Here is a 12,580-nt window from a genome sequence, read left to right on the forward strand (position 1 = left end):
ATTTGCCCCACACCCTCCGGTACTTCCCAGGACACCCCCGTGCCTTGTACAAAGGTTTCTCTTGTGCCGCGCACCAATCCACCCCCTTTCTCCATCCGGCCGAGCTGGGAGGTGTAGGACATTTCCATGAGGCGGCTATGTCCCACTTTGCCACGACCATGGCTGTATTATAAAAATACCTTCTCGTTCCTGGACCCATCAAGGCCGTCCATAGTCCCTAAGATGGAGTGTCGTGGGTCGTGCGGAACCTCCCACGGCAGGACCCCGGACAGCTCAGTTTCAATCTCGCCCCAGAACTGCGCAAATCGGGGGCAAGCCCATACCATGTGGAAAAAATCAGCCGGATCTTGGCCGCAGCGTGCGCATGAAGCGGATGGGGAAAGGCCGGCTCGATACAGGCGCTGTGGGGTTAGGTAGGCCGCGTGTATGTAGTATAGTTGGATCAGGCGGAGCTTGGCGGATGCAGTGACTGTCCTGGGTGACATAAGAACGTCTCGCCAGTCCGCTTCATCCAGGGGCCCACCCATTCCTCCCATTGGTCTCAAATTCGGTCGAGCGGGGTCGGGGTGTTGTTGACCAATGTCTTGTAGATACGTGAAATACCCCCTCTCCCCAGATCGCCCAACATGGTCTGCGCTTCAGGGGGACTGTACTCGGGGATCTGAGTGTCTATTGGCAAGTGGACATGGAGGGCGTGCCGCAACTGTAAGTACTTATAAAATTGTGATGGGTGGAGGGAATACGTGGATTGGAGGTCTTTAAAGGATTTCACGTGGCTGTTTGCCCACACTTCACCAAGCTTGGAGATCCCGATAAGATCCCACTGACGGAACTCCTGCAGACCACTGACCTCCCGGAGCCAAGTGCCGTGCCATAGAGGCGTGTGCCGGGTGAGTTTGCGCGTCCACTTGGTATGCCTTAAAGCAGCCCGCCAGGCCAGGCGCACGGAACGTGTGACATCGGGCAGGGAGGACGGGAGGGATTCTCCGTACATAAGGGATTGAATTCGAGGCATGCTGAGTTCACTCAGCTCATGCCTATATGCTGGGTATGACCACCCTCCATTGAACCAGTCATGAAGACACAACAGCCGAGTAGCCAGGTAGTAGAGGTATAAGTGCGTCATCCCCATGCCCCCATCAAATGTTGAAATCTGACAGGTACGCAACGCCATCCGGGCCCTCCCACCCCCCCCCCCACAGGAATTTAGCGGCCAAAGTGTCAATCTCTCGAAACCACACCCTCGGAAACTAAAAGGGGGTGTTCTGCAGCACATAAAGAAATCTGGGGAGAATCAGCATTTTAAACAAGGTGACCCTCCCCAGAGTGTTCAGCGGCAATGTCTGCCATTTGTGTAGATCTGCCTTAGCCTTCTTCACAAGCGGGGTGACGTTGAGACCATCCCAGTTCCGGGAGGAGCGTGACCCATATCCCGAGATATTTGAAGATATTTGAAGGACTGACGCCGAAGAGGTATCATAGACTGCCAGTCGAAGCATTCTCTAGAAAGATGGAGCGGGACAAGAAGCGACTTATTGGCGTTCATGCGGAGGCCAGAGGTTTGCCCAAAGGACTGCAGAATCTGGAGACAGCGGGGACCCGACTGTGCAGGGTCGGTTAAGAAAAGCAAGACGTCGTCTGCATAAAGGGCAATCTTATCCACTGTAGAGTCGGGCCACTCCCACCCCGAACAATTCTTTCAGACCGAATCAGGGCGGCTAGAGGCTCCTTCGCCAGAGCGAAGAGAAGGGGCGAGAGTGGGCAGCCCTGCCTCGTCCCCCGTTGGATGGGGAAGGCGTCAGAGAGAACCCCGTTGACAAAACCTCGTGCCCGAGGCCGGATATACAATACCCCAACCAGCTGACGGAAGCGTGGGCCGAAGCCCATTGCTTCCAACACGTCATTGAGGTACGTCCAATCCACCAAATCAAACGCCTTCTCGAAGTCAATGAGAAGGAGTGCCAAATACGGAGAAAGGACGTGTCGGTGGGCCAGGGCCAAGTGCAGGCGTCGGAGGCAATGTTTGGTGCCGCGTTGGGGCATGAAACCGCATTGGTCCGAATGCACGGCGAGGTAGGGCTTCAGCCGTTGAGCGAGGATCGCAGCAAACACTTTGACGTCTGTGTTGATAAGGGAGATAGGACGGTAGTCAGAGCAGTGTGGAGATGGTGGTTGGGATTTTGGGAGGACCACAATAGTGGCCATATCGGTTTCAGGTGGAAAGGAACCTCTCTCCAGGGCCTCGGCATATAGGTCTGCGAGGCGGGGCACAAGGACCGCGTGGTAGGCTGCATAGTATTCCTGGGGAAGGCCATCAGGGCCGGGGGTCTTGCCCGGTGATGTGGATGTGATGACTTTGCTAATCTTCATGGGAGATAGAGCGGTCAAGATCAGCTCGGGCGTTAGAGTCTAGTTGAGGGGGAGTGGCAACTGTCTGGCCCATCAGCTCACAGAGCTTCAGACTTGGGATCCGTTTGGCGTAGAGCTGGCGGTAGAAGGCGGCGAACGCGCTGGCCATAGCTACCGGGGACTGCTGCATCGACCCCCCCCCTTGGTCCAATATCTCAGGAATAATACGGCTCGCTCTGGGGTACGTGGCGAGCCTATGTAGGATTGTGCCATTTTTATCGTCCCATCCGTATACCCTGGCCACAGACGACCTCCACATGAGCGTGGCCGCTTCCAACGAGAGATGTTTGATTTCGCTTCGAACACTGGCAAGGCGCCGCTCCAGAGTCGGGTCACCCACTGTGGAGGGGGCGCACTCAAGGCGCAAGGCCTGTGCCTCCAATGAAGTAATCTGCGACAATTTCGCCCGACGCTGCCGCTGGACATGACCCTTGGCGAAGCCCCGAATAGTGGCCTTACCCGCCTCCCACAATGTATCCGGAGATGAAACAGAACCCTCATTAGTAACGAAGTAGCCCTGCAGCTCCCCTCCCACCACCTTTTGGAAGTCCTTCTCTTGAAGAAACCAAGCATGCAGCCGCCACATGGGGCGGGAGTGGGGGGAGTCCCTGTGAGGAGGAGCAACAGGGGAGTGGTCAGAGATACCTCTCGGAAGTATACGGATGTCTTGGATCTTGGAGCAAACCGTGTACGGGATAAATATGGAGTCTATGCGTGCTTGCGTGTGATGTGCCGCGGAAGTGTGCGTGAACTGCTTAGCGCCCGGATGCCAGATCCACCATGCGTCGCAGAGTCCGTGGGCTTCAGCCCAGCTCGTGAGTTGTCGCGCCTGGGCCATCCTGGAAATGGACGGGGTCCCCATCGTGTCAACAAGTGGGGCAGAAACCGCGTTAAAATCCCTCCCAATGACTGTGGGCCCCAGGGAAAGGGTGGGTAGCAGGGTGGAGGATTGTCGTAGAGTCGCGGCAAGCATTGATGGGGGTGAGTACAGAGAAACAAGGTTAAGGGGGGTGCCCCCATAAGTACCGCATACTATCACATACGTGCCTTGTGGGTCGTGAATGACTTGCATCAGCACGAAGGGAAAAGTACGCTTCAGTATTATAGCCACGCCTCTCGAGCCGCGAGCAAAGTCCGAATGCCACACCCTGTCATAACCATAACGCGCCAGAAAGGGGCAATGATTCCCCATAAGGTGAGTTTCTTGAAGCAGAAGCGCGTCTATGCTGAGGCGCTGTACATAACGTAATACAGCCGATCGCTTATGACGGTCTAGTAGGCCATTAACGCTCCAGGATAAAATATGAAGGGCTGCTTTCGGGGAAGACATATCACTCATGGGGGCCGAAGACCATTACAAAAGTTCTTGGGGCCTGGAAAAGCCAGTGGCTGGGGCGAGGCCGGGAGGAAACATGAAGGCGCGCTGGTGGGACGGACCCTGAGCAGTGGACGCAGGTGCCAAGGAGACCAAATGTCGAGTGAGCGGTGGTGCGGTAAAACAACAGAAAACAACATGAAACCGTGGGAGTGTAGATTACTGACTCCCCACAACAACAAAGAAACCCCCCCAACCCAACCTGCCCCCCACCCTACACTTCAGGAACGGAAGCATCTGTCGACCCCTTTGGAACAAAAATAAACTTGAACGCTCGTATAGGTTGCGTGGTGGACCCCTCCTGAAGAACAGATAAGCAGTACATCAGCGTTAACATTGTGGACACCCACCGGCACACCCCAGGGATCTAGTGACCGCTACCTCCCTCCCGGTGGAGATACGTTAAGTGCGAACAGTGGCACCATTAAAAAGTAGGTGTACGGGAAAGGTCTGAGTCCGCCTGGGCCCTTAGTGGGGACCCGCCTGGCGGGGGCTCGGAGGAACGATGTCCGCTGCAGGGCGGAGAGCCCGACCGGCTGGAGGACCCCCCAGGGCCCTGAACTGCCGCACTCGAGGACCGGAGCACAGAAGATCCGACGTCGGCGCTGGCGTCCCGGTTCTCTTTGGCCCTCGAGCCGCGACTTCCGGCGCTCCAGGGAGGGGGCGCTTTGTTGGCGTAGCAGACACTCTTCAGCCAGCCATGTCCAGGCCGCCTGTGGTGAGTCAAAGAAGTGGGTCGCGCCCTGGAAGATAACTCGAAGGCGTGCCGGAAACTGAAGTTGATATTGGAGGCCCAAGGATCGCATCTTCTTCTTGACATCCACATACGAACGCCGGAGGTCCTGGACCTCCCTGGTGTAATCCGAGAAAATCATGATGACATGGTTCTGAAACTTGAGGGGCCCAGCTGCACGAGCCTCCCGCAAAATGGCGTCCCTGTCCCTAAAGTTGAGAGCTTTGAGAATAATAGGAGGGGGGTGGCCCGGGAGGGGGCCTGGGTACCAAGGCCCTATGTGCCCTTTCAACCACGAACCAAGTCGAAAGGGTCCCTCCCGGCATCCATGCCTTGAACCAGGTTTCGACAAAGGTGGCGGCCTGACCCACCTCCGCCCCCTCAGGAAACCCCACCAAGCGGAGATTGTTCTGACGAGCCCGGTTTTCCGCATCCTCGGCCCGTCTGTGGAGCTCCCTGTGCAGAGTGCACAGGCGGAGTCCTTGAGTGCGGAGATGAGCCACCTGTTCCTTGAGCTGCGCAATGTCGCCCTTGGCCGTGGATATACGGGATTTGGCCTCGGACAGCCGTGCGGTGGCGTTGCGAAGATCCTGTCGGAGGAGGGATACATCCACTTTGATTTCCCCAATTTTCCCCTCCACCGATACCTGTGAGGCCTTGATGGCCTGGAGGATGGTGTCTTGGTCTTTCTCTGGGGGTGGGGGCGGTCCCCTCCCACCTCCCCGGGAAGGCTCCCGCTCGGAGGTGGTGAACCTGTCCATTTTAGTCTGCGTTGAGGCCGGTGTAGACTTGGGCCCCCTATCCCTCCCCATACTCGAGAGAGTCTGCCCTGTCACCGAGGACGTCGGAGTCTGTGGGATTCCGATCAAGTGGGCAGCTGCTGGACGGGTCCTGCCTCCAGGATGAAGTTGACAGCCGATCCCACCGCCCAGGGTCCTCCGGGCCACCCGGGACCCCCCCCGCACCCAAATGCCACGTCGGCGCAGCCGGAACCCCACCGTAGGGTCAGCAGCACCTACTGGCTAGTCCGTAACATGGGAGGACAGACCCTTCCTGGGTCAGGAGCAACAGGCGTCACGCAGCCTCCACAAAAGCCGTTGCCCCCTCCGAGCCTCTGCACCCACAGTCAAAGACCCTGCATTCTTGATCACGAGGGCCGTGCCCACTCACATATGTAAGCCACGAGCCTCAGGACGCCCTAGGATGTGCAGGAGGGCGGCGCACAAAGCCTTCGCTAGCGCCGCTGCCCGAATCCGCAGCCGACTCACCCCGCAGACCTCGGAGGATGCCACCACGCTTCTTCACGTCTCCCCACGACAGCCGATATGCTGGCCGAACCAGAGCCCACTGGACCACGCCACGCCAGAGCCGCAAGCCGCCCCGAAGCGGGGGCCGCATGCACCGTGCAGACCCCCCAGTGCCGCTACCCGCAACACCTTGGCAGCACGGGCATCAGGCAGGCCCACCAGAGGCCACAGAGTTACATACAGGGAACTGGGAGGGCGGCGGCGGCGCCCCGCACCCACGCCTTGCAGCCGCTGCCCGGTCCGGCTGCCGATGCCCCCCCCCCCTCCGGGACTCACCTCCTCAAAGTCCTTAGCGCAGATGGTCACTGGTCCTAGAGGCCGCCACCACCGCTCCGGCGCCAGTCGATGTGCTGGCCGAGTCAAGGCCGGGCGCACCGCGATGCACATGCAGGCCCCAGATGCGGTGAAGAAGGGGCCCAGGACGAATCCGAAGCCTTGGGCGCCGCGCCGCCCTGCCTGGGACGCCCTCTGCCGCACCGCGGAATTTCCAAGAAAGCGGCCCCAATGCCTGGGAGCCGCGCCCGCGAGGACAGCAGGCCGCCGGACGCCACACGTCAGAAGAAGCCGGCGGCCGTCGCTCCACCAGGACGGGGGATTCAGGCTCCACACGGGTGCGGGATTACAGGCCTCGCCCCGCCCCCAGCCGCATCGCCTCTCCCCACGCGCCGCGTCCAGGTCCCTGGAGGCTGCGCTGGCAGGATCCGCAGGCCGCAGCAGGCCCCGGGCCAGATGGAGCCCCCAACGCCACCAGTTCGCCAGAAAAACGCCGGAGGAGGGACACCCCCAGTCGGAGAGACACAGCAATCAGGTAGGAGGTCCAGGTGGGGGCCAACAACGCTGGATGAAAGGCGGATGACGGAGGGGTCCAGGAGCACTCTTAGAGTGCGACCGCCATCTTGACGCCTCAGGCCACCGAGGTCAATGATTTTAGATTAATTTCAGGACATCGATGAATCAGTACTTGACTCTGTTTTAATTTCGATTTTCTTCGTCATAGCCGGTTTTTATCCTGATTGTTGGTCATTAATATCCCAAACCTGCTGATTTTATGTATTTTACTTGCATGTTTTAATAACTTTTATTCATTTTATTGCTATTTTTGCACGTCTTGCACACTTATGGCTGTTCACAGCCGAATAAAGAGAATTCTGATTCTGAATACTTAACATAATATAACGTATAGGTTCCTGTGGCATCTTCTCTATTATCAGTACTTCCTGATCAGTGCCTATGGTTCCTTAAACGTTGACCAAGTTGCCTGCAAAGCACATTCCATTTACCTGTTAACCTTCTTCACCAACAACCCTTCTCAACATTGAAGTTGTCATCCTTCGATGCTGTGAATCGGGATTGTAATGCAGTTTTCCAAGGCAAACTGCCTATTGTAATGCTGAGGATTGGAGGCAAATCAGGCCACTACTGACAGAAAAAAATAATCTTAATGAATATGTTCTGGAGAAGAATTATAATTAGTATCACTTCCCTTCTGCAAAAAATAAAAAAATACCATGTCAATCCTACAGATGCCAACTTGTACTCCTCAGCCTTCATAACACCACTTTCAACAAACACAAAGGGACCAAATATCTCTTTCATCACATCCTTTAAGCCCGTTGTTACCTCGGAACCTACCAAACATGAGATCCTTAGAGGTAGTAAATGTCTCCCTTCCACCCTTTACCTTTTAAGATCTTGATGATGATACTTATCACAAGATCTTTAATGGCCTCAATGTTCTTTTAAGGAGTAATCCTACTATGAAAGAAGTTCTAAAAGTAAAATCAAAGTAAAAGCTATGTATGTTGGAATCAATGTTGCAGCTTTTCTATCTATGCACAATAACCTTCCTTTCATAGCTTGCTTTCAGTTTTTGAAGCCTTAGTACTACCTAGTGTTTATAGGTTGCTTAAAAGTCATGATCTCTTTAACAAAGTCCCTGAAATATAAATCTACAGCCAAATGCATTTTATTCTTTTCCTTTATTGGAAGAAATGTAGACAAAAAGGACTTCTGTCTGTGAAGTGAATGAAATATGGAGGTGTTTAAATTTAGGAAGTTGAGGGGCATACACTAAAGTGTGACATTGCTAAGGACTATCCTTGTTAATTAGCACGATACAGCTGGTGCATAAACAATAAAAATCAACATAAGAGCTTGAGAATAATATGCTCTGTATTGTATTGCAGGCAGGACACTTCTCGAAAGCCTTGGAGCTGGCTTTTGCTACTCAGCAGTTTGGGGCATTGCAGCTTATTGCTGAGGACCTTGATGAGAATTCAGACCCGGCATTGCTAGCCCGCTGCTCAGATTTCTTCATTGAGCACAGTCAGTTTGAGAAGGCTGTGGAACTGCTACTGGCTGCAAAAAAGGTAAGAAAAAATACTGTATTACAGAGGCAAGGTAAATCTCTGAAGGCCATGTTTATCACACAATACTTTGTTTTCTTTACTAACAACAATATTTCAGCATCCTAAAGAGATAAGGCAAGATGACTAAATATGCCAAATTATCCTAAGTGTCCATGATAACTCCACCTCTCTTCTCCTCTTTTCAGAAAGTTCTCCTATAGTATTCTTTACGCTCATTTCTCATTATGGACAGCAGTCATGGCTTTTTCTAACCAGCCATTTCCTTCTTCCTCAGGTGTTCTTTTAATCCGTGCTTCAAATTGATTTTGTTTTCTTTTTTTTGTGGTCCATTCAATGTTTAATTTGACTAGCTTCTGTAAGTGCTGAAGGAGTGGGTATTCATTGTCTATAACTGATGTTAACAGGTGTTGGCTTGCTTTATGCAAAAATAGCTAGATGTTCTGTTTAAAGGCACATAGAGCAGAAACAAAACTGAGGGCGAGTTCCATTAAGGGTTTGAAATGTATTCCGAAGCTTATCCATCAGCAATTGGAAGTTGACACCAGTCACATTACTTTTTCTGGGCCTTTTAGCAAGGGCATTGCAATTCTATGTCTGTGAGAGTATTCAGTTATATCCTTTGATTTATCCAACCTGACCATACCTTCTGAGAAATAGCTACACTATTTTTAAAAAAGTGTGCCTCGAATAGAAAGAGTAATGACTACTGTACCTTGAAGCATTATCCGTGGAGCTTTCTACCCTCTTTTGTCTACAGTACCTATGATATATCAGACATTCTGGTGTCACCTACATCATACGCCATGCTGCAAATAGAAAAAATTATTTTGAGAGCCAGCATTGCTCAGTTGGTTAAGGGAGATGGGGGTTGTGGAAGAGGTGTGGCGCAGCGGCCAGGATGCCTGACTCCAGACCACGGGGTTCACAGTTCGATCCCTGGTGCTGATGGTAGGTTAGCCCAGCACCATGTGACTCTGGGCACTAGCTCGCTTAATCTTCCCGACAGCCCCCAGCGCCGGGACACCTCTCCGGAAGTAGCTGTGCGCTTTACAAATGCTGGTATTTATTTAAGATGCAAGGTTTAGAAACCATAGTGACGGATACTAATAGGATTTAATGGCCTATTGGAACATATATCAGCAGGTTGCATGTATGTAATGGGCAGTGCCAGTGCTTATTAGCAGGGTTGCTCTACTTTGAATGGATAGTCCTAACACTTCTGCGCAGGTCTGCCATGTTGCAGTGGATAGTACTAATATTTCTCAGCATGGTTGTTATACCTTTTGTGGGACAGTACCAGCAGTCATCAGTTAGACCACCGTATGTTTAATGGTGCAATATCAGTGTTCATCTGCAGGATAGTGAAGCATTTTATGGGGGCAGTATTAGCATGTTTGTGCAGTAAGCAGGCATATGGTGACTTTTTTTTACCCTTTCCCTCTTTTTAGCACTTGGAATTGTTGGGATGAAAGAACTCTGCATTACTTATGTGAGCTGTGAAATCTGACCCTGGATTTTTTTCAGATTAGCAAGCCCTTCACATTTTCTATCCAGTAGAGGCGACAGTTGTGGAAGTCTATTGCAGATGGTCCATCTTTTTACTTTTTTAATTGTCATCAGACCGATTTTTCGGCATATGTGCAAGCAGTCTAAATGGATATGCTCTTTAACAGCTCCAGGTGATCTGGAGAAGAAACTTACTCTGTGCTAGAATGATTCAAGGATAGTCACACCACAGCTCAATTCTTGGGACTATGGACACCAGCCAAGCAATTTACTCATCAACACAGGAATTTCAAGGACTATTCTAAGAGGCTAGCTCACAGACAGTGCTAGCCCAATAACCTGTACTGCATTAACCAACCCAATAATTTCGATGCCACAGACATTGCACCAACAGAAACAGTTTCCATTCATCAGGAACAGCACTCCTCCAGTTCTTTCTTCCCTGCTGCAACGGTTGTTAGGATCCTTTAGTTTGCCCTCTCAGGCGCATGCTTGGCTGGTTAAAAGCAGATTATGGTATTTCCTCCCCGACTGGAGATCCATCATGTTGGACAGATGGGTCTTACAGATTGTTTAAATGGGCTATGCCCAGCCCTTCATTTCCTCCACACCATCCTCCCACGTTGAAGTAGCTTTTGGAGGAGCACTCTGCAATTCTGTTGTAGGAAGTCAACCAAAGTTGCAAAGAAATAGATGGCCAACTCAGAGAAAGGAAGAGGATGCTACTTGTGCTACTTCCTGCTCCCAAAAACAGGACAGAGCCATCAGCCTGGTTTTGGATCTCCGCAGAGCACCTTTCTGAGGGAGGACAGGTTCAAAAAGCTCACTTTGGCTTAGAGACTGTAGACGTATGAGACTGGATGGTGTCTTTTTCCATATACCCATCTTCCTTGTGGCTCAAGGTGAGCCATGAACACTTTCAATTTACTACATTACCTCAGTCTTTCAGATTTTCACGGAAGTTATGGCAGTGGTGGCTGCCCATCTTTGGAGGCGAGTAGTCCAAATATTCCCATACATCGATGATTGGCTGCTGAAGGCAGATGCAATGCAGACGGTCATAGACAACCTTTAGGTGGACGGATGAATTTGTGACATCATTATATTTCATCATCAATGAGCCGAAGCTCCACCTGAGCCCTGCGCCGAGACTTACATTCATGAGGCAGTTCTGGAAACCGTGGCTTTTTGAGGCCTTTCCTCCACCACATTGAGTCTGGGACATTCAGGATATGATCCCGATGTTTCAGGATTGGTCCTGGGTCTCAGTGAGGACGGCTGTGAGGTTTCTTGGGCTCCTGGCCTGGTGCAGCTCTAATCCGAAATTTCAAGTGTCATTGCAGGCCCTGCATTAGCATCTCCAATCCCATTGGGTGCCCAGCATCATGGACGTCTCTCAGACTCCATCCAAATCTCGCAGGAGATGGTTGAGGATCTTCTGTGGTGGCACTTAAAAGTCAATCTCTCCTATAGCAGACGTTAATATACCAGAGTAGCATTTTAACTGTGCCTCACTGTATGTATAGGCATTTCATATGCGTGCTCCTTAAGAAAGATATGAAAAAGTTGGTCTGTGATCGATAAATTCTTTTAAATTGTAGGCAGGTATGGTGGACTACTCGCTTTCTGAACCATCCCAAAATGAGCTTATTGGTGCATACTCCGATTGGTGATTATGAGGGGATGCAAATAATCAAATTGTTTAATGATTAAGATATGAAATGGTTTGCTGCTGATAGTTGAAATGTTTTGAACCGATTTAGGTAAATATTTTTACAGGGTTTTGTTTATGGTTTTAATTGACTAATAAACTACTTATTCATTTAATATACCAGAGTTTAATATAGTAATAGCCACATCACTGCTGGGTTGGGAGAGCTATTTTGGAGTGGCGGAGATGAGGTCTTTGGTTTCCAAAGAGAATCAGCTCCATATCATTCTTCTGGAGCATTTAGTGATCCCTCTCACTCTGAAAGCTTTCCTACCATCCATCAAAGGGAAGCTTGTGACTCAGCCGCTATGTGGTATGCAACAAGCAGGGTGGAGTGGGGTCCTGGATCCTATGTCAGGAGGTTCTATGCCTCTGGAGGTGGCTGGACTAGAGAACATTTTCTTGGTCAACATCCATCTGGTGGGGTCTTTGAGTGCCAGAGCAGATGAACAGAGTGGACACCATCTGGCAATGGCATGTTCATCCCGAGATGCATCTTCGAGCAGTGGGGTATGTCCTGGCTAAATCTGTTTGCCACTACCAGGACACCCAGTGTTAAAAATTGTGCACACTGGAGTTTCGTTCAAGGCACTTATTAGGAGACATGTTCTGACTGGATTTGAAGGAAGGGCTCTTGTATGCATTTCCTCCGCTACCTCTACTGCCTCGAGTTCTGAGTAAAATCAAGGCCCAAGTCATTCTTATCTCCCCCAGACTGGACCAGGTGAGGGTGATACCCAGAGCTCTTGAGCATGAGCATTTGTCCTCCGATCAGGCTTCTACTTCTGGAGGACATTCTGTCTCAGCAAGAGGGCACGGCCAGGTATCCAAGTCTCCACCACTTTACCTTATTGTGTGGAGATTGAGCAGTGGCAGTTAAATGCATTTGACTTGCTGACCGAGAGTGAGGGATATCATTCTTCCTGCCAGGAGCCCTTCCACAAAGTCAATATATGCTGGGACGAGCGTTTGTTGCCTGATTTTGTGCTCTAAATACTAACCCGTTACAAGCTAGACTTTTCAATGTTCTTCTCCTTGCTCTTTCTTTAGCGCAGCAAGGCCTATCTGTCTTTGCTTGACCAACAGTCTTTAAGTCACCAATTCTGATGCGTTTATAAAAAAATATTGACATATTCACTCTAAACCATTTTCTCTGCCCCAGTGATATCT

General features: G+C 51.2%; 1 protein-coding gene across 2 annotated transcripts in view; it reads left to right on the forward strand.

The window, feature by feature from the left end:
• The window catches only part of IFT140 (intraflagellar transport 140), a 1,808,590-nt gene that overhangs the window by 1,485,067 nt on the left and 310,943 nt on the right, over nucleotides 1-12,580 (forward strand). For both annotated transcript variants that reach the window (XM_085628169.1, XM_085628168.1), the window contains exon 25: nucleotides 8,011-8,193. In XM_085628169.1, the coding sequence (XP_085484295.1) occupies nucleotides 8,011-8,193 (183 nt within the window). The remainder of the gene's footprint in view (nucleotides 1-8,010; nucleotides 8,194-12,580) is intronic.

This window comes from Triturus cristatus, chromosome 10 (genome assembly GCF_964204655.1).
Source record: "Triturus cristatus chromosome 10, aTriCri1.1, whole genome shotgun sequence".
In the NCBI taxonomy this organism is placed as follows: Eukaryota; Metazoa; Chordata; class Amphibia; order Caudata; family Salamandridae; genus Triturus; species Triturus cristatus.